This window comes from Apteryx rowi, unplaced genomic scaffold, assembly GCF_003343035.1.
Source record: "Apteryx rowi isolate R43461 unplaced genomic scaffold, aptRow1 scaffold_237, whole genome shotgun sequence".
Classification (NCBI taxonomy): domain Eukaryota; kingdom Metazoa; phylum Chordata; class Aves; order Apterygiformes; family Apterygidae; genus Apteryx; species Apteryx rowi.
The window spans coordinates 859015-886083 of record NW_020448719.1 but is presented as its reverse complement, the minus strand read 5'-3'; the positions used below and the strand labels follow the sequence as shown (position 1 = coordinate 886083).

Below are 27069 nucleotides of genomic sequence, written 5' to 3'. Positions count from 1 at the left end.
CGAACCCTAACCAGCAATAACGCAATATCTAGAAGATGATGAATACAGGGCATTTTGGTGACAGAGAGGGAGACATTTCCCTGAAGGCCATAGGGATTTTGTGATTGCTGTTGCTTCTGGAGGATCCTCAGTTACTGAGTTGGGTCCTGAGCTGAGAGACAGCAGAGCTGGGTTTTGGCTCTCACTCCCAGGACTTTCTGTTGTGATTTACCTTACACATCTCTGGATAAAAACCCTGGGCTCTGGTTGCAAGGGAGCTCTCATCACAAGAGCTGTGAATTCAAATCCTTCGGAACTGAAGACCCAAAATCCAGGTCTCCCACATCCTGAAAATGTGTCCTATAGCCACCAACCCGCCTAGAAAAGACGGGCACGGTGGCAGCCAAAGCGTTTGCCGCCGCGATGGTTGGTGCCACCAGGTTCAGTGCTGGCTGCATGGTCTGGCTGGAAGTTTAGGACGTGCCCACTGCAGCGCATGGCGGTGGCACCCTGGCAGGGTTCAGATGCCTCCTCGCCCAGGCACTGAGCTGCAAGGAGCAGTGGCATGCCTGCTCCTGGGAACACGGCTGTCCCGTGCAGGCAGGGCTGTCTGCTCTCACCACCAGCTGGGCAGCACTGCCGAGTAGCTTTTGGAAATCATCTTTTCAAACCTACACACCCATGTAGTCCGCTCAGGGCAGGGTCCAAACCTTGCTTGTAAGTATTTGGAGCTTGATCTAATGCTGGCTGAAAACCAGCAGAAAATTGCTGTAGTGTCTGGGCTGGGCCCTCTTCAGGTTGTCCTCTCTGCCCATCTTGGTTGGCTCTGAAAGTATTAGCTTTCTTGGCATAGGAGAGGTAGGGAAGGTCAGGGCAGTTAAATATATTGCATTGAATAAGGTTAAAAAGGGGAAGATCATAAAAACGTAAGCCAGTTACTAGAGGTAAGAAGTCTGGCATCTATCCAGCTCTTCGGGGAGCTCTCATATGAGTTAAATTATGGTCTCAAACATGAAGTAGACAGCATGTTTCTCTTCTAATAGAGCAAGTCTTGCAACATCTTGAAAATATACAAATTTGAAAGCATGCAGCACTATGATTGATAAGCCTGTTTCAAGTAGCACTACTCTGGTTTTCACAGATGTTCCCTGAGCAAAAGTCTTTGAAAGGAGCTGTTTACTTGGGATTATTTCGGTGTGATACAATTGCATGGGAGCGTGCCCCAGAGCACCGCTGAGAGTTACAACAGAGCTTGCAGCCAAATATACTTCTGGTATGACTGTAGCCTGTAGAAATAATAGTGCATAGGTAACAGGGAATGGTGTGGGAAGGAATCAAAGGCCAAGATCACGCTGAAAAAACAAAGCAAGAAATAGCAGCAAGCCCCCACTCCAGCCCCTAGGGGACTGGAGAATTAAACTCCAGTTATAAATATTTATGTGGCAAGAGTCCCAAAGGTGAAGTCTCTGCAGCAAAGTTAACTTATTTTACCATGTCTTAGCGCTTTTCTCTGTGTGACCCATAAGAGATCAGCCAGCGTAAAGGTCGTGTAGCCCCACGGTTTGCGGCAGGACCCTGCTGTAGGGTCGCGAAAGTGGTGTTTCCTCTTCCATTATCACATTTTTTTCATTTCCAATATGGTATCAAAACACAGATGTGTGCAAATGAGCAGAAAAGGGGCAGAAGATGATGGGAACTGGGGCTGCTTAGCTAGGAGAAGTCAAAGAAATTTCTGAGAAGAGAGGAACATTTCAGAGAGGGAACATTTCTGTGAGTTTCACCTGAAAAAGTCATTACTTAAAAGATAATTCTGAAGAATTATGGTCAATCATTCTGGTTTGATATGGGTATGTTAAGTGTTAATTTTAATGTATCTCTATCTGTATGGTGTTACAGCAGAAACCTCATTGTAAAATTGAGGACAGCAAAAGTTGGGAAATGCATTTACATTTTTCAATATTATTATAAAATTTGACACAGTTTTTGTGCTTGTTTTGACTGGAGTACTCCTGAAGGATACTGCCAAAGCTAGGGAGTTAACATCGTATTTCAAAAAAGTTTCTGAATCTTCCCAAGAAAACTTTTTCCAAAAGTGTGTGCAAGCGTGTCCAGCCCCTGCTTGGTCTCAGCCCAGAGGCAAAATCCTAACTCCAGGCTTGTTTTCAGCTCCTGCTTGGCCAGTGAAAGAACCAGATGTGATGTATTTGTTTGGCTGGTCTGGGGAGGAAGCAGGGGTGTCCTGGTAGCCCTGGGAGTAGCTGTCAGGTCTCAGACAGCCCTCGCAGAGCAAGCTGAAGTATTTCAGTCATTTCACTCAGTAGCCAGGGAGAGATGGTTCGGCAAAGCTAAGTGCAGATAGGTGGAAGCTGGTGGCTGCCACCTGGACGGGGATTTGGCAGAGGAGGAATGAACCGTGGGGCCAGCAGGCCCCTTTCAGCTCAGGACATGACCTCCTGCTGCTGCTGCTGCTGCTGCTGCTGCTGCTGCTGCTGCTGCAAGGGTTCCTTCCATGATATGAATTTTTCTTGATGGCATGGCCCTCATGCACTGGGAATCTGACTTTTTTGGAGAAAAATGTTCAGTTAGCCTCAACAGCAAAAAGCAATGGTCGGGAACCTGATAAGATAAGAGGCTTCTTCCTATACCTTCTCTGTTGTCTAGCTGCAAAACTCCCTGTGCTCCTCCCCTCTGTGCAGTTTCCCTGCTTGGGAATCGCGCAGCAAAGCTCGCCAGGAACTCCCCACTGATGGTTCCCTAGCCTGACTTCTCTGACAGCCAAGGGGATCACGGCAGCTTTCATTCTGCATTCATGTGTTTCTGTGTGAAAGTGGATGGCAATGCCAGAGGAAGCCTTAAGGCACTTAATGAGATATAAAGTTTCAGCTTTTGGAATGGGAGAAGGTAGGAAGAAGGGCTTAGGCAGAGATATTTATAGGTCAACTAGTTCTAAATAAACGAGGAAGAAATTTAATATATGAAAGTTCTGGGTTCACCTGAGAGTTGGAAATGCAGTGTCAACATTTAGGTGAATCATGAACGTATTAGTTGGGCTCTTGCACTAGGGGGGTTTCCCTTTTCATGAGCTGCAGAGGAAGCCCACAGAAAGGACGTGGCTACCTTCCAACGATGGCCAGGGTGCTACGTGTGGGTAGTGTACTGTGACCGGTTAAATATTTGTGTGCAAAAGAGAGCTGTCAGGGCGATACAGCTACTCTTCCCTCTCTCCCCCCCTCCTCCCAAACCATTTATTCAAAGGGTCACTACCCAAATCTCAACAGCCCAATGCACGCCCAGAAAAAAATGTGCACGGACAAATGCACCTCACACTGTACCATGCAAAGCAGTTGAATCAGTTTGCGAGCTGGGTTAGATGGCGAAACACCAGTGCGAGTGGAGAAATGGATTCACGGACACAGGAGATCCCTCCTGATCCTCAGGGGCCATGAGAAGGCATTTTTGGGGCTGGTCCCTAGCGCAGGGGTTCTCACCCCTTGCTGGTACCTCTGCGCATGCAGTGTGTGCCTGGGCCTTTACCAGCTAAAGCACCCTTTCTGCCCTGTTTCGCACATCTTTTACCTGCCTTGCACTGGGAGTGGGAACAAATTAACAGCCTGGTTTTGTTCTTTCTCTTGTTCCCTTTTTCCTCAACGGCAGTTTTAATAATATGATACAGTCATTTTATCTTTGCTCTGAAGAAAGGAAATAGGAAACTAGAACCCAAGGAAGAAAAAGCACTTCTCTATCATTAGGCAGCATGAATATTCCTCCCCCTTCCCACATGGCCGACTCAGTGGCTGTTATAAATTGTTATCATGCTACTGACATCAAAAGACACTGAAGGTCTTCTCCAGAATGACTGACAAGTTGCCTATTGTACCAGGAATGAAAAAAAAATACCCCCCCCCCCCCCCCCACGGAAACAACAAAACTTTGTATTCTTTCACAAGAACAAGATAGGAGATGAAAATTTTCTCATGCATAAATTTGGTTGCCTGGTACTTAGGGAAATACCTTGCTGCATACTAACAGCAGCCAGTAAGCATAGTTTCTAAAACTGACCCAGCGGGTTGAGTGCAAGATAATTTTAAAGCTATCATTAGAGACTCAGCATGAATGACATGATTTTCCTTTGGACAGATACTATTTCCATTTTCCAGGAAAGGAAAGAAAAATAGAAAAAATACAATTTTAGTAGTTCCAAGAAAGTCTATTAAAAACAATTGCTCCTCCCAGCTATTTAGTCTGTCTGTTTAGACCGTAAGGTCTTTGGGACAGTGACTTTCTTTTACTGTGCATTTATGTTGGACCCTCTGTACAATAGGGGAGTTCTTGTAATATGAATTAATAAATAACAGGTGACTGAATGTGTTTCTTCTTCAGTGCAGCATTTCTTTCTCACTGTGGTACATTTTGGAACATGATAAATAGGGGAGAAAGTATTTTATAAGATTTGTCCAAGAAAACACATGTATTTGCAGTCTGAAAGGAAGCATTGGAAGGTAATAATTCAGCAACAAAAGGCTGTGGAAGGAAGCATGCCCTGGCAACTGTCTTTGTATATAGAAATCAGTCGCTCATTTATCTTACACAAGTCAACTTTTGTAACACTGTTTGCATTGTGTCCTCTAATGACTGATGTTGCGACCGGGCTGTCAAGCTCAGAAGGGAAACAGTGTGAAAGTGAACTGCAATGTAAAGACCCCATGACAAAATGAAAAATGGTATGAAAGGGATTTTCTGCTTAAATGAGTCAAGAGCTGTGTGAATGCTTAAAGCAGCGAGACATACTGGGAACTGTGTTTGTGTACTTAGCAATGCTCCATAATGACCCCCGAAGGATACGCCTTATAGTTAAATGTAAATTGAGGTGAATGAAAAGGGAGGGAAAAAGTGCTCTTTCCATTGTCAGTATGTGCGGGTCAAATTCTACCTTCAGAAAGATGCAGAGCTGCCAGAGAAATCACCAGGGCCGGGTGTACGTTTTCCAGTTCTGCCTTGGGCTAACTCAGAGCGGCAGCCCCTATTTTTCAGTTGGGTTTCTCAGCCCGGGCTTCCCCACTGCTCTCTGACGTAATGTGACGTTCACAGGGCCTCACAGTCTTGCATCTGGCCTTGTACAGCTCTTTCCATCATGAATTTCTCCCAAGTGCAGGCAGTCCGTTAGCTATTCTTCTTGTCCTTTCTATCTCCTATTTTTAGCTGTCACAGTGTTTCTTTCCAATGAAAAGAAATACCTGTCTGCTTATGGGCTACAAGAAAGGGCTTGCAAATGCTTAGTTCTTTTGTTGTTTCCACTACGTAAAAATCTTTTCTGTCATACTGGAATTATGCAGAAGAAAAAAGAGATTTTTCTTCAATGGGATAAAACTGGGATGGAGAGATTTTTAAAGCAGAGCTTTTGGGAGGTAATTGTTATAATGCTATTGAAAGAGAATAAATACATGAGCCGGAGGCAAGGTTTTTGAAGTACTTAGGTCCGACTTTCATTAAATTTCTGGAAAAAAGGAACAAGAAAAAGATTATGTTAACTAAGCAGTTACACTGAGAGGTTATTAAAGAGCCTGTTTCCCTCCCATGCACTCTGTTTAGACTGTCCCTTGAGCTATTTAGCTTGTTTATTGTCCGCAAAATCTCTGGGGCGGCTGCTTGCTTTCTTCTACCACACATGTGCGTTGGAGCTGCTTCACCGCTTGGGCCAGGGCTGCTGGGTTTTTCCTGACGTCCGCAGGGCGATTTTGCCGCGGGCCGGGGGGCCGGCTGGGCGCTTTCCCTCTGCGCTGGGGATGCACCCGCGCGAGGAGATGGTCGGCCACTGTGCACCGGCTGCAGACGAGCAGCTGCCCCGGGGAAGCAGGTGGGTGTTAAGCTCCCGCTGCCCTTCCACCACAGGAGCAGGTAGCGCGTTCGGGTGTCTGTGTTCTCCGTTTTATCCAGAGGAAAGAGACACAGCCAGGCTCGCAGTCTGAGATGTAGATGTAGCTCGACTTTCCCACTGTCACGGGAAAGACCTGCCGTCACTGCCCGGGACCTGCAGCCCCTGGAGAAACGGGGCTCTCCGGGTTGGCTTCTCAGGGGCCTGTTCGTCACCCTGCCCGTGGCAATCCCTCCTTGCTGTGCGTATCGATGTCCCGTGACTGCCCGGACTCTCTCCCTAAGGGCAGTTTTCTTCAGAGTTCAATTACCGATTAAGCTCAACGCGAAGGTTTATGTTTTGGCTCTGCATGCCGAATTAATGGCTGCACATCAGGGTCTTGGGCTACCCTGATGTGCCCTGATGTTCCTCTCAGGCGAGGAATGAGTTCAAGGATTTCACTGGGTGCAGACACCGTTCAGGCTTTTGAGCAGCTAGCCACTGAACAGCCAAAGGGTTTGCAAAAAAAAAAAAGAACCCTACCAAAAATGGCATAAAAGGGTTAGGGGTTCAGTCAAAAGCACAAGATGGCCACAAGACCCATACAGGTTCAACAGATTTATGTTTCCATGCGGCTGGATGCTTTTGAAGGGTATATAAAGTACCTCTGCAACATTTGTTTGTGTGTGGATATTGCCTAAGGAAGATGCAACAGAAAGGCAAGTTGTACTGAAGAGTGTAAATTTAGGAAAGCCAAGGATTTGAGGGTTTGGAAGAAGAAAGTTTTGGAAGTGGCCTAACAGAAAAAATGAAAGTATGAGACACACTTTGAGAACTAAATATTCCAGCTGCAAAATTGACTTTTTTCCCTATATTTTCTTCTTGTTCCTTTTCCTAAGTTAGCCCACATTGAAGCGTATAGGTGGCTTTAGTATGATAAGTCAGACAGACCAACTAATATCCACCGTGAGGCCAAAATAGCGCAGCAAGCAATATTATCTTAGTATTTGCCTCTTTAGCTTGGATGCTTTTGGCGTTCTGTCAGATTCCGCCTCTATCTGTTCACGGCGCATGCAGCCTACTCGCTGCGTTGTATTTCGCTTTTGCCTGCTTTAATGATCCAGGCATTTTAATAAGGCAAGAAAGGATCACTTGAACAGTTCTTGAAAGATTTTGCTTTTTGCATTGCTGCTGAAAAGTCTTGCAAGGACTTTCAAGGTCGGTTTTAAAGTTTCATCCGTACCGGTCACTTCTGACGCCTATGAGATAGTAGCCAAAATCTGTTCATTAACAAAGGGGAAAAAAGCCACATCATTAGTCAAGAGCTTGTGGTGTGCGCGTGTGTGTGTGCACCTACGCAACAAGCGGGAGCTGTTTACAACGCGTTCAAGGTCCTTTTCTGTTTTGTTTGCTGTCCAGGTTTCTCACAGGAGCCTTTCTCACGGCAGGGCTCAGCAGCAAGCCACGTATTTAGGAAAAACACGCTTGCCAAACCGCAGAGGAGACGGAGCGGCAGGCGCTGTCGTGTAGCGGTAGCTGGGGCGCGTCCCAACGCCAGGCTGGACTCACCAGGCACCCCGGCCGCGGCGTGTCGCTCCCAACCGCTTTCTGCGTCACTGGTGCAGGGGCACGCGGGGCGCATTTCAGCCCACGCGGGGCACTGAGCTGCGTCCTGGGCTCGGCCCCAGCTCAGACGTCTGGAGCGACCCTCAGCTCAGGAGAGCCTCCCTCTCTCTCTAGCAAAACCGTACTGCAAAAGCAAACCCTGCCAGGCTGTTTGCCACAGAAACTCATGCCGGTTGCGCCGTGTTGAAACCAGAGCCGCTGGTTGTAGCAACACGGTGGCCCTCCGGGTGGGAAGATGCCCCTGGCTTGTGCCTGCAGTGCCCTGCCGGGTGCTCCTGCAGCCCTTCGGTGCCCCATTTTCCCCCCAGCGTTCAGCCTTGCCGGCGGGCCACGTGTTTTCAGACCCCAAACGGTACTGGGGGCCTTTTCTGAGTGCAAACCCGCAGGTGAGGGTCCTGTTCTGCTCCGGGCCAAGCTGCACTGAGCTGCTTCAGGTCTTGATTTCGCAGCAGCTAGGGACTGCCGGGCTGCTCTCGTCCACTGGCTACGTCCTCCTTCCCTCACATTTGCCAACAGTGGGATTAGCACCAGCGGCTGAGGCGGCAGCTGGCACAGCGCTAGCTCTGCTGGCTTTCTGTCTCTAATTAGCCCCCTTGCACTAGCTGCTAAATTACCTGCCCATCACCGGGATATCTGCGTCTAGACCCTCATGGTCTTTGTGCCGTCCCTGGTTCTTCTTCTGTTGTGGGGCAAAATTTCTGCCTAGGATGAGTACATGTGTATGTCTCAGGGTTTTTAATTCCTTTATTTCTGTACGTATTTATGTGGATGATGGCTGGGCAGATGGCGCAGGGTGCTGAGGCTGTGTGTGCCACTCCTGGGGTGATGCAAAGGGGTCCTGGGGTGGGGAGGGGAGAATTAGAGAAAGGTTTTTTCCGAGGATAGCTTTTCTGAGGTCTTGGCTTCTTGTAATCTCTCCTGGAAATTCATGCCGTAGCTGGAACCTCTTGGCTAAAGATACTTTTGAGGTCTCAGAAAAAAAAAGTGTGATTATGCAATGCTATGACATGCACACCCACACACAGACATTATTTGAAACTACAGCTACAGAGTATTTGCTTTTGGCTGAACCAGACCACAAGACAGGCATTGTGCTAGCCCTCTTTCTGGTTTATTTAATCGCGTTTGGCTGTCACGGTACCTCCTGTACCTGGGCATTGCTCGTGCCCCAGAGACTCCTCAGGCTTTGCTGTGAGTGATCCTTGCTCTGTTTCCCCTTACTAGGTCCATGGGAAATGCATGTGCAAGCACAACACAGCAGGATCCCATTGCCAGCACTGTGCTCCGCTCTACAATGACCAGCCTTGGCAGGCTGCAGATGGCAAAACCGGAGCCCCCAAAGAGTGTCAGTGTAAGTAGCCAGCCGGAAAAAGTGTCTCCAGAGCAGCTGCAGGGGTGAAACTCTTCCTCCTTGCACACCTTTCCCTTTTGTTTCCAAGAGACAGCAAATATTCAGGTGGCAGGCAGCTGTTGGTGAAATACCTTAGCAAGTGGAAACCCAATGTCACATTCCTGCCCAACGCCTACTGCATGTTTGCACAGTGGGGATGGCCCTGTTTGCAAAGCTGCTCACTTGGAAGTTCGCCCGAGAGCGCGTTATCTGTTTATTTGGCCTTTCCGTGGGATCCAAGCACATCCCCTTGAGATGTGGTCTTCTGTCACTGGCAGGCTGCAGCTCACTGCAGTGATTTGGAGTTGGCGGGGGGGATACAGCTGTAGATAAGGAGCGTGTGCACTTTCTCTTCTGGGCCTTTTTCATTCTGGAGTCGAGCCAGCCACAGCCAAGAGGAGCTTGTGAAGCTGCAGGCGTGCTGGGGACTTGCTTATTTTGCTGTGCTGCTAAGATTTAAAATGTTCAGCTGTGTAAGTTGTGGTCCAAACTGGAATGGAGAGTTTAGAAATCCCCAGGCAGACAGTTTGCCATCCAGCCGGGCCTCTCGGCTCACCCACCCTGCCTACCTTGTCCCCGCCATGAGCAGCGCTGACAAATGTGTTTGCAGGAGGTCTGGCCTTTTGGAGACATCCTGCCTGCTCCGACCACCAGATGTGGGCTCCTCTTGTCCCCTTGGCGCTGGGGCTGAGCTGACTGAGCACTCGCAGGTCGTGCTGGAGTCAAAAAGAGCCCTGGGCTGTGTGAAGGTGGGAGGATAACCTTTGCCATGCTGGAGGGTGCTGCTCCAGTGTGAGGGCAGGCTGCAGGTAGTCCAGACATCACCAAGCATTTTGGCAATAGCTGCAGCCTAGCCAGGGCAGCGCTGAGCTCCTGAGGGTTCGCTGCACCAGCATGGGAAGGTTTGCAGACATGCTGAGTGCATTTCGGCCATGGGGATCTTGCTACCAGCACTTAAGCTAGCATTGGCCTGTCTACATGGGCTTCAGTATGGATATTCTCCAAGGAAGTGACAGCAAATCTGCACGTTCACTGGCAATATGTGATGCACAGGGGGTGCAATGTATCTCACTAGACTTCAGGAGAGCAGGCATATAGACTTCCTCCACTGCTCGTGCAGGGAAAGGGGGATAGCTGCCCTCAAAGTGCCTTTTCCCTCCATGGGGTGCAAGGAGCATCCCAGCGGCACCCATGCAACTGCTGCCCTGCGCGGCATGGCTGATCGCTAGCAGGGGAGAGAAGCTTGTGCCGCTGGAGGCCGGCAAGTTGGGGGTCTCCCGCTGCCTCGTCCTGCGCAGGCGGCAGTGGGGGCGGCAGAGGGAGGCCGTGGCGCAGGTCCATGTGCTGGCACCACTGCTACTTGAAGCTGCTGCCAGATGGAGAGCTCAGCAGCCTGTAGTTTGTGCTTGGTGCAGTAATGTTAAATTGCTGTTTCATCCAAATCCAGGGTATGCTTTAGAGCTTGGTTTAGTTTAAGTCAAGCAGACACAGGCCCTGCTTCTTGCTGCTTTTTTCTGCCAAGCCATACCTCTCCCTGTCCAGCCGGCAGCTGCTTGTGTACGGACACATTTTCCTCCAAGCTCTGACCGGCTCAGACTGAGGGCTCCAACACTCACCTGGCCATAACAGTGACTTTCGAGACCTCAGTGTCTCCAGGGCCTTTGAGGTAACCCATTCTCTGCACAGGCACAGAAGTGCAGATAATTCAGATGATCCAGATGTAATGTCTGACAACACTTTTGTTTTGCCACATCAAAAATGAGTTACCGGAGTATGAAGCATGGTGTAGAAATATTTTTATTTTTCAGAAGTGAAAATAAACCAATAAAAGAGAAACTACCTTTTCTTAAATGTCATTCCTAGGGAGTGGGAAACATGGATGAAAATGTCAAGATACCTCAGACATTTGAATAAATAGCATGTTCATAAGTCAGGTCCACCATTCCAAAATGTGGCTTGGATTTTCATTTATCTTTTATATAAATCAACATCTTTCACTGCCTCAATAAGTCTTTATGTTCCCTTTGGCTTCATTGCAGCATGCAAGTGTAATGGGCATGCCGACACTTGTCATTTTGACATGGACGCGTGGCTGGAGTCAGGGAACCGCAGCGGTGGCATCTGCGACAACTGTCAACACAACACTGAAGGGCAGCACTGCCAGCGCTGCAAGCTGGGTTTCTACCGAGACCTCAGAAAGCCTTTCTCTGCCCCAGACGCCTGCAAATGTAAGTCAACATCCTTTTACTAGTAATATACTAGTTAAATAAATACTAGGTACTAAATTAACTAGTTAAATAAATACTAGTTGAATAGAAGGGTGTCAGACTGAAAGGTGAGATCTTCCTCCAGGCTCCAGCTTGAAGCAATCTTACTGCTTCAGCAAAGGACAGGGAGCTCTCAGCAACATATTGACTGGATTCCCTTATTGATGCTGTTTGCAAAAGGCAATGGTGAGGTTTGCAGGATGAAGGCCCACAGTGGCTGCTGACAAATCTCTCCTGAGGATCCCTGTAGCTTTGGGGTGGGGGAAGAGGGATGATTCATTGATGTTCTCCGGCTATTTATGGAAAGCAAAACCCGTCTGCGTATCTCCTTGTTTGGTGATGGCTGAGACCCCAAAAGCGGGGTGCCTCGGCCAAACAGGGTGCAGTCAATAAATAGCATCGCCCACCAGCACGTGTTCACAGCAGCAGGTGGATACGGAGGGAGAAACGGGAACATGAGCTAAGTGATGTGCCGGAAAGCATGACACCAGGGAGGCTAGGCCAGAGGGGATGATTTGGCCACATGTGAAATTAAATATTTCCCAAGCAAAAGCAGCGATCCAAGAGCAAAGCTCTCCAGGGACCTGTGTGAGCCATGGTGACTTGCCATAGGGGACTCCAGATCCCTAAACTACCCTGAGGACATTACACGGGGGAGCTAAATATAGGGGCCCGTCATACTCACTGCTATGCAGCATATGGCCACCCACTGACTCACTGGATTTTTTCTGACTGACCCAATCTGGAGCAGGATCTTCACTGGTGGCAGGAAAAAAAATCCCACTCACGCCCTGTTTATGCCATTTGAGGGGAAACTGAGCACATCATCCTCTTCCAAAAGAGAAAATCTGATTTAAACAAGGAGAAGCTGGCAGCCCCTTTCAATGCTGGAGAGCTGTGCTCTGGGCTTGGATCGCGTGTGCGGTTTCACTTTCGTCTCGGGGCCACAGCACGAATTGCCTCTTTCACCCGGCTCCCACTCTGTGAATTATCCTACTGAGGCTTTCTGAGGCACAGCCAACATGCCAGAGGAATCTTCCTCTTCTTGACCTTCCACTCATGCAAAAGATGAGCAGTAGCATCTGAACTGCGTATTTTACAAACCTGACTCTCTGCATGGAAACAGAATTGACCACAATTCTCCATTACTTGTGTAAATAATTTGTTCACTGCTGTAGTATGTACACAAAATTGTTTTTTAAACAGTTACTTTAATTACTTTTCAAAGTCCCTTTACCTACTTGTGTATGTTGAAGTCCCAAGTCTCGTTATCTGAAATATCAGATACTTTGCCAAATTATTGCCCAAACTTATACAAGAGTATTTTGTTTTGTAGTCTCATTAATTAAAAAATACATTTGACTCTTGGACTTGCATCCAAAGGAGAGGTTTGGGAGGCTTTTTCTAACTCCCATGGATTCAGCCTTGCAGATTAAAAAAAAAACAAAAAAACTGATCCCACCACATTGGATTAGTTGACTTCTGGTCAACAGGATAAAAAATTGAACTAAACTCTACCTGAGTTTCTTCAAGCTCTGAAATGTGCTTTTACTGTGCCTGTGCTGCCTTCACTAGGATTTTAATTCTTGTTAATTTTTACGTGACAGCTCATGTCAGGGATGGGCACACACTTTTTCTGGGTCATTGAAGGCAAATTAAATGTTGCCACTGATTTGAATGTGGTCTTCTGGACACCAACAAATAACGTCCTTCACCTTGGGGGTGGGAGGAGTGGCCAATGTCTCCTACCCACACAGCCCATCGAGGAAATGAAGTTTTGCAAGGACCATTGTACAGTTTTCCTAGTGCCAAAACTTCTTATGCAAATCCTGCAGATGTCTGGAGGGTCCTAAGGGGAGTGGAGCTGCCCCTCCTGGGCTGGGATCCAGCACAGCGTCACCTTCCTTGCAGAACCAGATACCAACAGAGGTACTGGGATGCATTGCTGCAATACAGTCACCGTCTCAAAGGCAAGGCTGCCAACAGGATGCATGTGTGTACAACTTACAGAATCACAGAATGGTTGAGGTTAGAAGGGACCTCTGGATATTGTCTAGTCCAACCATCTGCTCAAGCAGGGTCATCTAGAGCACATTGCACAGGACTGTGTCCAGACGGTTTTTGAATGTCTCCAAGGATGGAGGCTCCACAACCTCTCTGAGCAACCTGTTCCAGTGCTCTGTCACCCTCACATTAAAGAAGTTTTCCTTGTGTTCAGATGGAGCTTGCTGTGTTTCAGTTTGTGCCCGCTGCCTCTCAACCTATCGCTGGGCATCACTGAAAAGAGTCTGGCCCCATCCTCTCTACACCTTCCCATCAGATATTCATACACATTGATAAGATCCCCCTGAGCCTTCTCTTCTCCAGGATAAACAGTCCCAGCTCTCTGTCTCTCCTCATAGGAGAGACACTCCAGTCCATTGATTGTCTTTGTGGCCCTTCGCTGGACTCGCTTCAGTAAATCCATGTCTCTCTTGTACTGGGGAGTCCATAACTGGACACAGTACTCCAGACGTGGCCTCACCAGGGATTAAACCAATGCTAATTAAATCGGGCATTACATCACATCATTAGCTATATGTTAGCCAAACCCCAAGGGACTTGATTAAAAAGTTTATCCCGGCTTTTATTGGCAGGAGGAAGCTGTGGAGATGAGATGATTAATGGATACTTTTATTGACATAATGGTGGACATAAATACTGGTGCAAAGTCATCTCAGTTTTCTGCATTCATTTCTAAATCATTGACCCGTGGCATTCTCCTTTCCACACTTTTTTTTTCAAAATGCCATGTGTCTGACATAAAGACCATGATTTTGTTTCCTTTTTTTTTTTTTACATGTAACTATCCAGTCTCTTTAGGGACCACAGTGTTCTGTATTAATGTACTAATAATGTATTAATAAATGCCCTGCGCTTTTTCCACAAGCCCTTTCTGGCCTCACAAGCCACCCTTTCTGCTGCTTGTGGAGGAATCGAGCGAGGCAGCTTGCAGAGCTGCAGGCAAGAGACGTTTTTGCTCCTGTCTCAGCATTTTCTGGACTCTGTTCCTCGTAGCAGGTTAGTGCTATTTGGCATAGCTCCAACTGAAGAGCGAATGACTAATGACTGTTAAATTAAATTATATAAGACTGATTACAGTCTACACCTGGAACATTTCCAAGGACTGTGTCATGGTTTGCACTAATAAGGGACATGTGTGATGTCCTGTTATTTTGTCAGGGAAAGCCACAGAATTACCTGCTTACTTCTGGCTCAAGTAACCATTATTGCTCAACTGCAGAGTAGCAATGAAAATTTAAAAATACCAAGGTCAAAGTAAATAAAAGAGTTGTTAAGCCATAATCTTTAAGGATACTTTAAAGATTCTTTTAAGCAAAGAGTGTATAATATTTGCTCAGGAGGAGGTGTGTACCAGATAAAACGAGACATTTACCATTTGAAACAGCAATCTGATGACTCTTTCCCCCCACCATACCTATTGGTCCTTTTCTTTACATCCCTTATGAATTTTTAGGCCTCAGCTACAGTACAATTGCAGACAATAAATCAGGTTTTATAATTGCTGAGTTTATTTTTGCTTTTAAACTGTACAGTTTTTAGGGTAAATATTTGTCATTGCCAAAGGTTAACTGACAGCTCGGGAAACCACAATGGTATCACCAATCCAGGGGGTGAAATTCAGCCCCTTTCACTGGATTTCACTCCCAAACAGTGCCTCTGAAGCAGGGACAGTTATTCCTTCATATGTGCATGGAAATTGTGTACAAGATATTGCTATAGGGTACAGTGATGTAAATTGGCATTTTAATAATGTTACTCATGAATATAAAGAAAAAAAATAATTACGCTTTTGGAAGATTTCTCTTGAGCACAGGCTAATAGACCTGCCAAGGGCTTGGTCTAGGTGGTCCTTCTCTCCCTGCAGTTTCTTTGGTTTGGGGGCACCAGTGTTTGGGAAACCCCATAACTCAGGCACCTCCCTGCGTGTTAGCCACAATGCCCATGAGATGAGGTCACCCCACACCTCACACTAAGAGTCCCGCTATCTTCACAAGGGCATCCTCCACGACGTACCAGTCAAAAATTGTCTGTAGGTGCTTTATCTGCTGCTCTGCTGTTTTTCCCAGCCTTCTTGGGATTGCGTCTCATGCTACAAATACTAGAGTGAGTTGCAGATTGGGTGAAAGAAGGAAAACAGGCTCTAAAATCAACTCGAAGTGTGGCAGACCATGAGACAGCAGTAGCTGCAGGCACCAGATTTCACATCGTCTGTCCTTTAACATCTTCTTCCTGCCTGAGTGTGGAGGCGCTTGGTCCTGTTTTCATGCAATTCTTTTACAGTTTTCTATAACATGTTCATTTCTGAGCTCTAGAGTATCATTTCTGTGCACGGTGTATAGTGACAGGGAGCGTTTTATTTCTCTGCATGGCTCAGCATGTTCCCACCACAGCACATCACAAATATTTACCGTATTATAAATCTACCACCAATAGTATCCAGATTAACACCAGTCAGTGTCATAAAGTGGCTGGGGCTCCACCCCAAGATACAAGACCAAAAAGCTTTAATTCAACAGCTTTAATTCATCAACACCCCAACCAGCACTCCCTCCTCCACCAGCCCAGCTGCAAAAACAGCATCACCTCTCGGGGCTACTTTAGCTAATTTAAAAGCCTCTCTTAAGTGAACTCCATTCCAGACAAATAAGGCAAAGTTCTGGATTTCAATTCAATATTGTTTTATAGCCAGGAGCTGCTATTTTACACGTGCTGCAGTTTCTAGAGCGCTTTGAGATTTCTTCAGGGAGGAACTATTAACAAATCTCAGAACAAATTCGCACAGACGTGCTGAAGAGGGAAGAGCACATATGGAAATGACAAACCTTTAGAAACGCATCTCTTTACAGCTTTAATTAAAAAATACAACCAGCTACATTCTCATTCTTGATTGCCTTCAGTCCCTTATGAGTTTGATGATGTGCTTTTCACAATGGCCTTTGTAAGTTTAATTTTCTTTCCTCACTGTGGTGTTGCCATCGCCACTGAATTTCCCATTAGACAAAAAAAAAAAAGTGAGAAAGCATTGAATAAAATGCAAAAAGCAGCACTGGGTTCCAACAGACTTGGGAGTGAAACTCAGCTGAAGCGGATTGAGTCTGCATCTCTGACCGGTGGGTTTAGCTCACTGGCTGCATGAGAACAGCACAGTGTTAAGTGCTTGATATTTCCCCTGAAGGGGCTGAGGAATGCCATAAATATCCACAGCACCTCGTAGGAAAATAGAGCATTCGGATATGTGTGTCAGGTGCAAAGCACTTCACAGACTTCAGGAGAAAGGTATGCAAGTCTCGGTGAGCGCTGTTGAAAACTATGCTATTAGAGGTGCTGGAGTTCACTGCCTGCAGCTAGTTATGCAGTTTGTGGAGAGGCTTTCTAATCTTTTAATTTTATATAATTATATTTGGGGGGGAATGGAAAGGGTGGGGAAAACGTGGGGATTACTTTGACAAAGATTCTGGAGTCACAGCCTCCTCTGTAAATTGGCTGCCAATATTAATTCATCCTTTAATATTTTAAAACTACAATTCAGGTATGTCAAATCCCTGAAACCACAAAAATGTCATCAGAGCAGATTTAAATACGTGTGCACAGCAATAAGTATTTTAAGACAAAGCACGGTTGTGTTACATGCAGTGGCATTTCTTCCTATTGCCTTCACAGCTGCAAAATAAATATTTGGATTAGAACTTGGTGAAAATTTTCCTTCCAAATAAATTTTTCACAGGAAATCCATTTTTTAAGTAAATGGGAACTTAGAAAAAAGCATTCCAGGGAAATTTTTATTTTTTTCATCAATCAGATCCCAGAAATTGAACTATTTAGGAAAGTACAGTAATATTAGAGTATCTCATGGGAGTTGTCTTTTGTTTGTTTTAAATGGGCATCTTCCTTTCTGGTGCTGGCTTTTCAGCTGGGCACTTTCCTCTAATACACGCTTATGAGGCTGACTGTAATGCGTCCTGGTCAGAAAACCAAACCTATGAGTCTCCTAGCTATGGGGCCTTTGAGGCACTGCGGTGAGTGCTTCCATGTCCAAATAGTCAGAATTTTGGTTTACGCTTTTGACAATTATATTTCTGATTAAAAAAAAAGAAGATTAGAATTCTTTTTCCTTAAAATATTATTTTAATGATGGGGCCACAGACCTGAATTGTGCTCATACAAAGGAAAAATCATAAGAAGAAACCGGCAAGGAAAATTTCAAACCACCGTTCCTAGGTATCCTTTCTGATGTGGGAGAGCGGCCATTTCTCCCACCACATCCCGATGCTCTTCCAGTTCATCATTCAGCTGTAACGGGTTGTGAGAGAGGCAGAAGGAGCATCCCACCGCTGGTCGGGGATAGTCACAGACCACTGCGGCTCCCGCTGCTAACACGCGCTCTGCAAACCCACGTTTCGGAGCAGACGCGAAAGCTGATCTCTCAGGTGTTGGTGCAGTCAGTCTTTATTTAATGTTTTGAAACGATGACTTTGAAAGCTAAGAAAGAAATTGCAAGGCAATTGCGCTCTGCTTCCTTTTTGCAATGAAGCACCCGGGTGCTGCTTCTGCGGCTATTTTAACGTTATGTACCTTGAAGCCGGGCACGCGCCTGCGCGGCGAGCTGGACCGCGCTGCCCTGACGTTGCCTCTCCCTTCCTTCCCCGCGCCCGCAGCCTGCGCCTGCCACCCCGTGGGGTCGGCCACGCTGCCGCTGGGCCCCCGCACCTTCTGCGACCCCAGCAACGGCGACTGCCCCTGCAAGCCCGGCGTGGCGGGGCCCCGCTGCGACCGCTGCCTCCTGGGCTACTGGGGCTTCGGGCCCTACGGCTGCCGGCCCTGTGACTGCGCCCGCCGCTGCGACCCGCTCACCGGCGACTGCCTCAGCGGGTGAGTCGGGCTGCCCTTGCCCTGCTTGTTATATACCACGTGCAACGTGCCGTACGGAAAGTAGGCGCTGTGGGAAATACTTGTATGCAGGGTACCGTCAAGGATTTTAGGGCGAAGCAGGAACCGAGGCCATGCTTCACTTAAATGACTAGCAGATCAGCTCAGGACGCCGGCACATTTTGATTAGTCATCTGCCGTGCCGGTGTGAATGTATCTGGGGCTAGCATCTTTCCGAATCTTTGCATTTTCGTCCCTCTTCCGCTCCAGGGGTGAAATATGAGCCTTGCAGAGACCTAAGCGAATGGAGACCAAAGGCTTAACGGTGTTACAACTCAGCTTGCATTGATTGCACTGCACTTAGAGTCAAGCTATAGCACATTCAAGTTACAATAACACATTTTAAAAACAGCCTGCTGCCTGGATCTTGTGTCTTCCTCTTTTTCTGTACTAATGATATTTATAGTGTAGAAATTCCTATAGTGCATTTTAAACCAAAAATGGATTCATAATCCACTCTAACAAAGATCAAACTGTTCACTTTCTAAAACTGTTCCTTCTGTGTGTGGGTGTTTAATAAAATCAAGATGTGTGGAGAAGGTTCTGGCTGGAGAATGTGTTATTAGTGGTAGAGAGTGGTGTTCTCGGATGGCGTCAGGAGGAAGGCTTACCGTGTCCCTTTCCTTCCAGCAGCGCAGACGTAGACTGGCATCATGAAGTGCCTCCTTTCCAGCTGGTGCTCAACGACAGCGAGCCAGCCTGGGGCTGGGAGGACGAGCAAGGATTTTCGGCTCTGCGACACTCTGGTAAGATTGCTGCTTCACACTTACTTCTCTGCCCCTGCCCACTTACTAGGAGCCAACATGGAAACGGTCTTTTGCATTGATTGGTAATTAATGCCTTCACAATTAATTGCAGAAGGGAATATACATTCCCATATTACGTTCTGCTCAACCACCTCCTTCCCCTTCACCAGCCTGAAGACCCTTAAGGCTCATTCAGTCAACAGATATTAAGACATGCAAAATCTAGGCAGATGTTCCAGGCTCAAAACCTGAACCCAGTGTTCAGGTGCCAGTAAGGCAAGAATTACCTGCCTGAATTTTCAGCCCAAGCTCTGAATTTGAAGGCTTTTGTAAGCTTAAGTCAGATCATTTAATAATCCTGTTGTGTAAGTTTTTAAAGACTCTTTTTGTTTTATTTTGTCCAAAATGTTTTAAATGTGTTCTTACATTTACCAGAGCTAATACGTTTTGCTGGATAACCCAAAAAAGTTATTTAGAGCGTGATGCTTGCCACTTAATGGACAGAAAATTAGGAAATTCCCAAATCAGAATTTTTTCCCCCCGATACCCACAACAATTTTGGTATCAATTATAGCTTACGATGTAATTACAGATTGCCTCATATTTCAGGTACAGTTTCAGTTAGAGAAGTTATTTTCCTCCTGTTCTCATAGTATGGACACCCCGGGTGCTGCGTGTGGTTGGTGGTAGGCAGTCTGGCCCCAGGGTGCAGCTCCTCTGCTGGTGAGTGTAGACAGACGACAATGTCCATCCTCCCTCGAAACCATTAGATACAAGCAGGCAAGTGTAATTTCCTGCATTTTCAGAAAGCTGTACGATAAAATCTCAAAGATACAATAATTGAGTTAATTGAAGGGAAAGCACCATCATTTGTCTGGGCAACTTAATTTTAAACATAAGCAAGTATATCATGTTATTCTTTGTTCTAAGATCACGGAAGTCATTAATCTGCCTTAACCTCTACAACATTTCCTTTCAAAATTTTGTCTGGTACATTACGGTGTGGAAAATACTGCAGGGAAAGTCATGCTTATTTTTTGCATCCTAATGCAAAATAATAAGGCCTTTGTTTTCCTCTCTTTAATCAGTAAACAAAAAATAACTGCCCTTGAACTAAGACTGTATATTCAACCTGGATCTGAAAACAGGGGTTTTTGCACCGTGCTTATGTTTGGACTGAGTGAATAAGCTCTGAGTCAGGCGAGGGGCTAAGATAGCTCAACCCCAGTAACACAGCTAAAACCCCTCTGGAGCACTGAGCCCTGGAGGGCCATAATACAGAATATCCTGTCCTTGACTGGGAAGCCCTTGGGCTCTGGCCACAAAGGAGACATTAAGCTGGTGAGTTTGCCACCGGTGAGGAATTAGCTAGAAAGTTGGTGAGGTTTCACTGCTCAGTAGGAAGGTAGGAGCAGCCCAGCTACAGAGTAAATGAGTATAATTCAGCAGACCTCACCTCAATTATTATTGATTATGGCTGAACAAGTTAGAGAAGAATCAGGCCCCAGAATTGTCCACTGGTGGCTGCCTCTCCCGAGGCCTTCACAGCGGGATTTTGACCATTTTCCAGCTTTCTAAAACATGCTGGCTGCAGCTGAGCAGGGAGCCTACCCGAAGGGAAATACTAGCAATTTCCCACTGGCATCAGAGGAGCCAAGAGGCCCCCTCAGATGCTCTGTTTCCTCCCCAGCCAGACTGATCTAACTCACTAAAGGTGAAGGCAAAGATTACGTATCTTTTCACTCTGTCTATTCCCAAGCTTTGGTGAAGATGCCCATCTGTTAAGTGCAACACATAGACGTTTGCTTCAATTTCTTTCCACAGGTAAATGCGAATGTAAAGAACAAGTTTTAGGGAATCCCAAGGTCTTCTGTGGAATGAAGTACACCTACGGTGAGTTGCTGGGTGAGCTGGTTGGAGCATAAGGGAGGGAATTACACGTCTGCATAAGAGTAGAGGAACATCAGAGCTGCTGTTTGTCCCATTGAGCTGTCTTAAATCAGCAAGGGCTGAAGAAGGGATATAACGCAGGTTAAGCCTTTTACTACAGCATGCAAGAGGATATGGGTGTCCCATGAAAGCTCACTGGGTATTTCACGGGACACATATGCAGTCTGTCTTCATTTTCGCTATTTCAGGGATTGTTTTCAAGGGGAAATTATAAAGAGAAATACAGGTTTATTTGCAGACATGAAGCTTTGGCTGGTATTTCCTGCCTTCCCAGAGCTCCCCAGGGAGTTTGGCTGCATAAGAGCTTTCCCTGGTGCCAGACACTGCTCCTGGAGGCAGTGTCCAGAGCCCACAGTGGCGAGAGCGCATCCCATCCCACCGCCGCCTATGCTCGGTAACAGGCACTGGAGTGCTTCAGCCATGCAAACCCGTAAACTGCTTAGTATTGAGACAGATCTTAGGTCTTTTTCAAATGTCTTCAAATGTATTTCCATGTCAAATAGATATTGTGGTACCTGGTCAAGCTTGGTGAAGCATTTTGTTCTATTACGTACCCCTCTTGTTAGCAAAATACCCTTGTGCTAAAATCTCAGGAAATTGCAGGAGAACAGAGATGGAAGGGTCCCTGAGAGGCTGCCTAGGTCTGAGACAGATTTGAAAGTGTTATTATTAAAAATGGATTGCTGAAACTGTATCTGTAGACCAGGTGCCCCAAGCATTGTCTAGAAACCACTAAATCTGAATTATACTGAACTGAAGGAGGGACTGTGATCACTGCACAATACACTCCACTGAGAAAACTGCTCTGGTAGCCGTTAGGAGCTTTGTGTGCAAAACCCCCTCAGGTCTGTGCCAGCGAACCAGCTCCTTCAGACCACTGCAGAGCAAGGAATGTTTTTCTAACACTCCCTTCCTTCATAACCTTCCAGAGGTTTTCTGCACCTGTTCCGTCTCGCGCTGAAGCTGAAAACGCACAGAGAGATAATCCATACCTCTGCAGGCTGCAGAGCAACCCACAAAGGGAAGTTCAAGGGGCTGCGAGTCGTTGAAATATAGCCCTGGCTTAGTGATATTAGGAAAAAATCTGATTCTGCTTTGCTTTCCTTCCTGAATGCGATAGTGACTGTTTTTTTTTATTTCTTATCTTCTGCAAGATTAAACAAAGTTACAAAAATGCCAAGTTCATAAATCTTATCTAAAGTGCACTCAGGCTTCCCACCCTTTCATCACTCAACATGCAAAGGTATCTGCTAAACAGGAAAGACATGAATTATGAGGCTCATCGTGAGCTTCAGAAGGCCATACTGTAGGAGGAAAGGGTTTCCTATGCTTCACAGCATGCCATTGCTTTGGGTTTGGTGGTTCTGCAAAAACTGGAGGACAAGCAGCAGGAGCACTCACTAGGTGCAGCTGTTCATCTCGCTCCCATGCTGCTTTTTGCGTGAGGGCCACAGTTTGCAAAGCCTCAGGGTCCATCCTTAAAACCAAGGCTTTCAGCCTGATTTCTAAAAGTGCTAAGGAAGCAGAAGTCTTTGAGCTCCAGGGGAAAACAGGGTCCTCAAAAGTTTTGGAAATCAGTTCACTGGACGTCTCCTGCTGCCTGCTTAGCAAGTCCAGGGATCGTGGCCAGACTAAGCCAGGGTGTTCCTGCGAACAACTGGGGAGGACCTATGCACTTACCTATTGCTGTGCCGAGCCGACCCTCAACTCTTCAGCAAAGACCATCAGGCTAATTCCACTATAACCACATTAGACAAAAAAGACTATTTTAAATAGTTTATGTTTTCTTTGTTTTGAATTCATGTCTTCCCAGTGATAAAGACGAAAATCTTATCAGCTCATGATAAAGGCTCCCATGCAGAAGTCAATGTGAAGATCAAGAAAGTCTTGAAATCTACAAAGCTCAAGATTCTCCGGGGCAAGAGGACTCTCTATCCTGAATCCTGGACTAACAGAGGCTGCACTTGTCCAATCCTTAATCCCGGTAGGTATTTAGTTTTGACTCCATGAAAAGTACACCCCCACCATATTTATACAGATTTCATTCTCACCCCTCCATCCCCTCATACCAGTGAGCTTAAATTGTAGCCCAATGTTGATTAAATTACTGGCTTTTACATCATTTGGATTCCAAAAGCAATCTCTGTCAAATATGGATTTTCTATAGAAAAACTTTTTTCATTCTATAGACTTTCAAAATGAAATTGCTCTTCATGAAGTGTAATAACAGTATTACAGCTTTACCAGTCTCAGTGTATCCCCAGAGGGAGGTAGATGCATATCACACCATGACTATATGACATATCTCTTCAAAACTGATGCTAATTTGAATCCTTATAAACACTCAGATCTAATCTAAGTCATGCTACTGTTCTGAAGTTATCATCTAATCTCAAGGGAAGATGTCCCTTTGAAAGTAATATTAATTTGCATCCATAAGGTACAGAGGAAACTGTATTCTGCCTTCTGCAGTGAGAGGAGAGCTTCAGCTTCTCAGTTTTTTCTCATCTTCTTTCACTGAAATGAAGTATAATCAATGCTGGTTAAATAGTGTGTGCAGTCTCCTGTAGGGACTGGGAAATGCAGACTCAGGGTTTTCTTCAATAGAGCAAAACTAAGATCCAGCTGACACACCTTTCTTTATGACTCCAAGATAAACCACGTTACTGACTAATTCAGATAAAGGATTTTCTTTCTATAGTGTAAACACATCACTTGGAAATCACCCTATCGAAATACAGACTTAAGTACTGAGATTTCCTTTAGATGTGCAGCATTAGGAAGTTCTTTTGGGAGGAAAGGGCTGTCTGCGAGGTTGAATCATGCAGAAAGGTTATTCATTGATGAGATATTTGCAGTCTTTCATCTCCACCAGAGTGATTGTATTTGGCTTTGAAGGCAATAGCACATCTGTAGTCAGGAAGTCTTGTCAGGTGCAAGGGTCAGATAAATCAGCAGTGGTAGGCAGGACTTTTCCATTTAGAAACAGTAAGATTTTGGTTAGTGGTAAAACACCATAAATCCATAATTAAATAGATACAGCTGTTTAATTTTTCCATATGCAATGCAAATGCAAGAAAGTCCAGACACAGCTACCTTAGTATAAACCTGAAGAAATGCCATGGAAGCTGTCAGACACCAGATATACAGGATGGCCCCTCACCTGACGTAAAGCTCTGAGACTCCACTAACTTCAGTGGAGCTTCCCTGGGTTTCCCCAGCAGAGGGTAAGAGAGCACGTCATCACATAAGCAATTAAGATCGCTGCCACTTAGACATCAGTGAAAGAGTGAAGGTGCAAATGTTATGCAGTGTTTGGCACACTGGGTGTTACCCCCCCACCCTTCTTGGCCACTTGCCAGATTGCTGTCATACAACCCAGCCGTCAGTTGCCTGATATTTTAAGCTGGTGGAAAGTGTCTACCAAGAGCTGAGTGGACTCTTTGCTCAGATTTGCTACGTTTTAGTGGAACAGCCCTTAACTCCACAGTTCTCATGTGCAAGTGCTTTTCCAATGCCCTTCAGCCCTAGGCAGGTGAGAGCGGGATGTTTATCCATCACGGGAGGCGGCAACATGATGAAGATACAGATGGGAAGGCAGACTCTCTTTGCAGCAAAGACCTGGGTGCTGCATGGGGGGAAGTCTAGATATTCACGAGGGGCTTGACCACCTTGCGCTCCAGAAATGCCTGTTTCTCCTCCCTGACTGTACAGGATGTCCCGGCAGCTCGCTCAGGTGGAGATGTTCGCGTGGCTGACATCGGGGCAGGCATTTGCAGTGTTGTGAGCTCTTACAGTTTGCCCTGCAAAGCTTGGTGTTTTCTTGAAATGCAGCTGCTGGAGTCCCCTGAGTTTACACTCACACATTAATCTCAGCTTTCATGTTAAAAAGAAGTAATGAAGCTTCTAAAATCTCTTGGCCCTAATGGGAAACTTCAAAATATCAACTGCGTGCATCCTAAAGATTCACAGTTTTCAAAGGAAAAAAAAAAAAAGAATCCCAAGTGTTTTTCTAAAATCTCATGATTTTTTTTTTAGCTACCGCATTCATTTCTGGATGGTTGCAATACCATATTAGCAGATTTAACCCCCTCTCCGAGTAAGAGCTTATGACCTCCAGATGAATAAACCACCAACAGCAGGATAAAAAGCCAAGCTGACATAAAACAATTTCCTGACATAGAACTTTAATGGAAATCACATCTCCTCAAAACATAGAGGAGATCAAAGATCAAAATTAAAAAAAAAGACATTTTCATTCTGTTTCACAGTGCTGAAGTGATGCCAAACAGTCTTTTAAAGATTCTGGCAAGAAATAAAGACTCCAAACGTTTATCAAATCTCTGCAGGCTGCTGCTCAGATGATGAATGTGCTTAAGAGTCCCATGAGGGGATATTTACTACACACGCACACACACACACACAGAGATGCAGGGTGAAGTTCCAGGAGGACAGTAAACATAAAAGTTTTCAATGTCTCAGCTGCCTTCTGAGGAACAAAATCCCCTTCGTAATCTCAGCTCTGCCAAGCACAAACAGGCGCAAACAGAGTTCCTGCGAGTGGCACAGGGTAAAACTCACAGCTCGAGTCCTGCCTTGTGGCATCCCAGCCATTTGTTTCCTTTTATTTTTGCGCTTCCGTAAAGTCAGGCTAAAAATCAAAAAAAGCCCTAGCAAATCAGCAGCCAATGCAATATTTGCTTTTTCTCTGAGAAAGTGTGTCCCGTTTCTCTCTCAAAGCAGATAGATTTCCCATCCCTTGAAGAGTGATGTATATAACAAAGATTGACGTGGCCACCATGAATGTCTCACAGAGGGTAATATTGCCATATGCATATGCTGTGTTTACGTGGCAGAAGAAGGTGTGCCCAAAAACTCAGAGAAAGGGGTTGTGCAGGCCTCGCTTTGCTGATCTCTGTCTAAACCTTTGGTTTTAATCTCTCGGAAAGGCAGGGTCCTATTGACACCAGTCTGCTTGCACCCCAAACCTAAATCTGGAGCGCCTCTGTGGTCACTCTTGCCGTGTTTCTCTTGGATAGTCTCCTATTTTTCCCCTGAAGTGTCACTCGCCTTGTAAGAATTTACATATACACGTGTGCTCCAAACCACCGCTACGTAAATCACTGGAAATGCCATTTCTGAGGAAATGAGATTTACCTTTATAATGAGGTTGAAAAGGAAGTTTGTCTACCCTCTGTGTCTTCCTTACCCCATCACGTCAATAAGATTTTGAGTAAGACATGAGCGTTGTACCAACCTGCACAGTCATCGCTGGAGTGAACTAAACCAACCAATTTCGAGGCCCAGACCTACTAGGGGAAGAGGGAGGCAGGTGGCTGCCAAATAAATGTAGTATCAGTTCATAAACAGGATGATAGAAGAACTTGTACTGCCAGCCCCCAGACCTCAGCTTCAGTTTATATGTAGAAGCTGGCAAAATCCAAGTTTGTATACTGCATCTCACTGACAGCTAAGCCCCAGGGATTGTTTTTCCATAAGTACAGATGTAGTTAAAGATATACAGATATATAAAGAAATCTGTATATATAAATATTTCTCCATGTAATTACTGTTTTCCCAGTAGATATTCAGGCTAACTCTGCAGCATGAATAGATCTCTCAAGCATTGCGCTGTGGCAGCCCCTGACCGCTTTGCTCATTTGCAGGCTTGGAATACCTGGTAGCAGGACATGAGGATGTGCGGACCGGCAGACTCGTGGTCAACATGAAAAGCTTTGTCCAGCAGTGGAAGTCAGCCCTCGGAAGAAAGGTCCTGGAAATTTTGAAACAAGACTGCAACTAGAAGTGCACAGCCACCTAAGGCATTTCTTTATGCACAAATTGCAACCTTCGCGGAGAGAAGACTTCTAGGATGAAAACTGGAATGTAAAAAAATAGTGCCAAAATGTGTAGCAAGGTGTTCCGATTTGTAGGCACTGTCTGATTTAACCCTTCCCAGTCAATTTTCATTTACTCTCCTGTAGCTTCTTTGCAAGGGTGCTCGTGTGAGCCTGTGGCCATAGTTACGCTGAGGGAATCAAAGCAAAGGTGGGTTCTGTCCCACTCCAGTGCAATTCTGGAATAACTCCTATGAAGCCACTCCAGACTCAGTTGTCACCTCAGAGAGGCAAAGCAGGCCCCACTGTCACCAGGATAAATCCTGAGTGACTTCCAGAGCAGGGAGATGCCCCCCCCGAATTTACACCAGTGTGCTGTGGGGAAGAGAGGGCCACAGTCCCCCATCGCTGCACGCCTTGCTGGGGGCTGCAG

At 46.0% G+C, this 27069-nt stretch overlaps 1 protein-coding gene across 1 annotated transcript in view; it reads left to right on the top strand.

The window, feature by feature from the left end:
* NTN4 (netrin 4) overlaps positions 1 to 26602 on the top strand; it is a 46232-nt gene extending 19630 nt beyond the window's left edge. Inside the window, exons 3-9 of the mRNA XM_026066073.1 lie at positions 8681 to 8807; positions 10886 to 11074; positions 17833 to 18046; positions 18734 to 18849; positions 20674 to 20742; positions 22613 to 22783; positions 26466 to 26602. Of these exons, the coding sequence (XP_025921858.1) occupies positions 8681 to 8807; positions 10886 to 11074; positions 17833 to 18046; positions 18734 to 18849; positions 20674 to 20742; positions 22613 to 22783; positions 26466 to 26602 (1023 nt within the window). The remainder of the gene's footprint in view (positions 1 to 8680; positions 8808 to 10885; positions 11075 to 17832; positions 18047 to 18733; positions 18850 to 20673; positions 20743 to 22612; positions 22784 to 26465) is intronic.
* Positions 26603 to 27069: the final 467 nt, after the last annotated feature.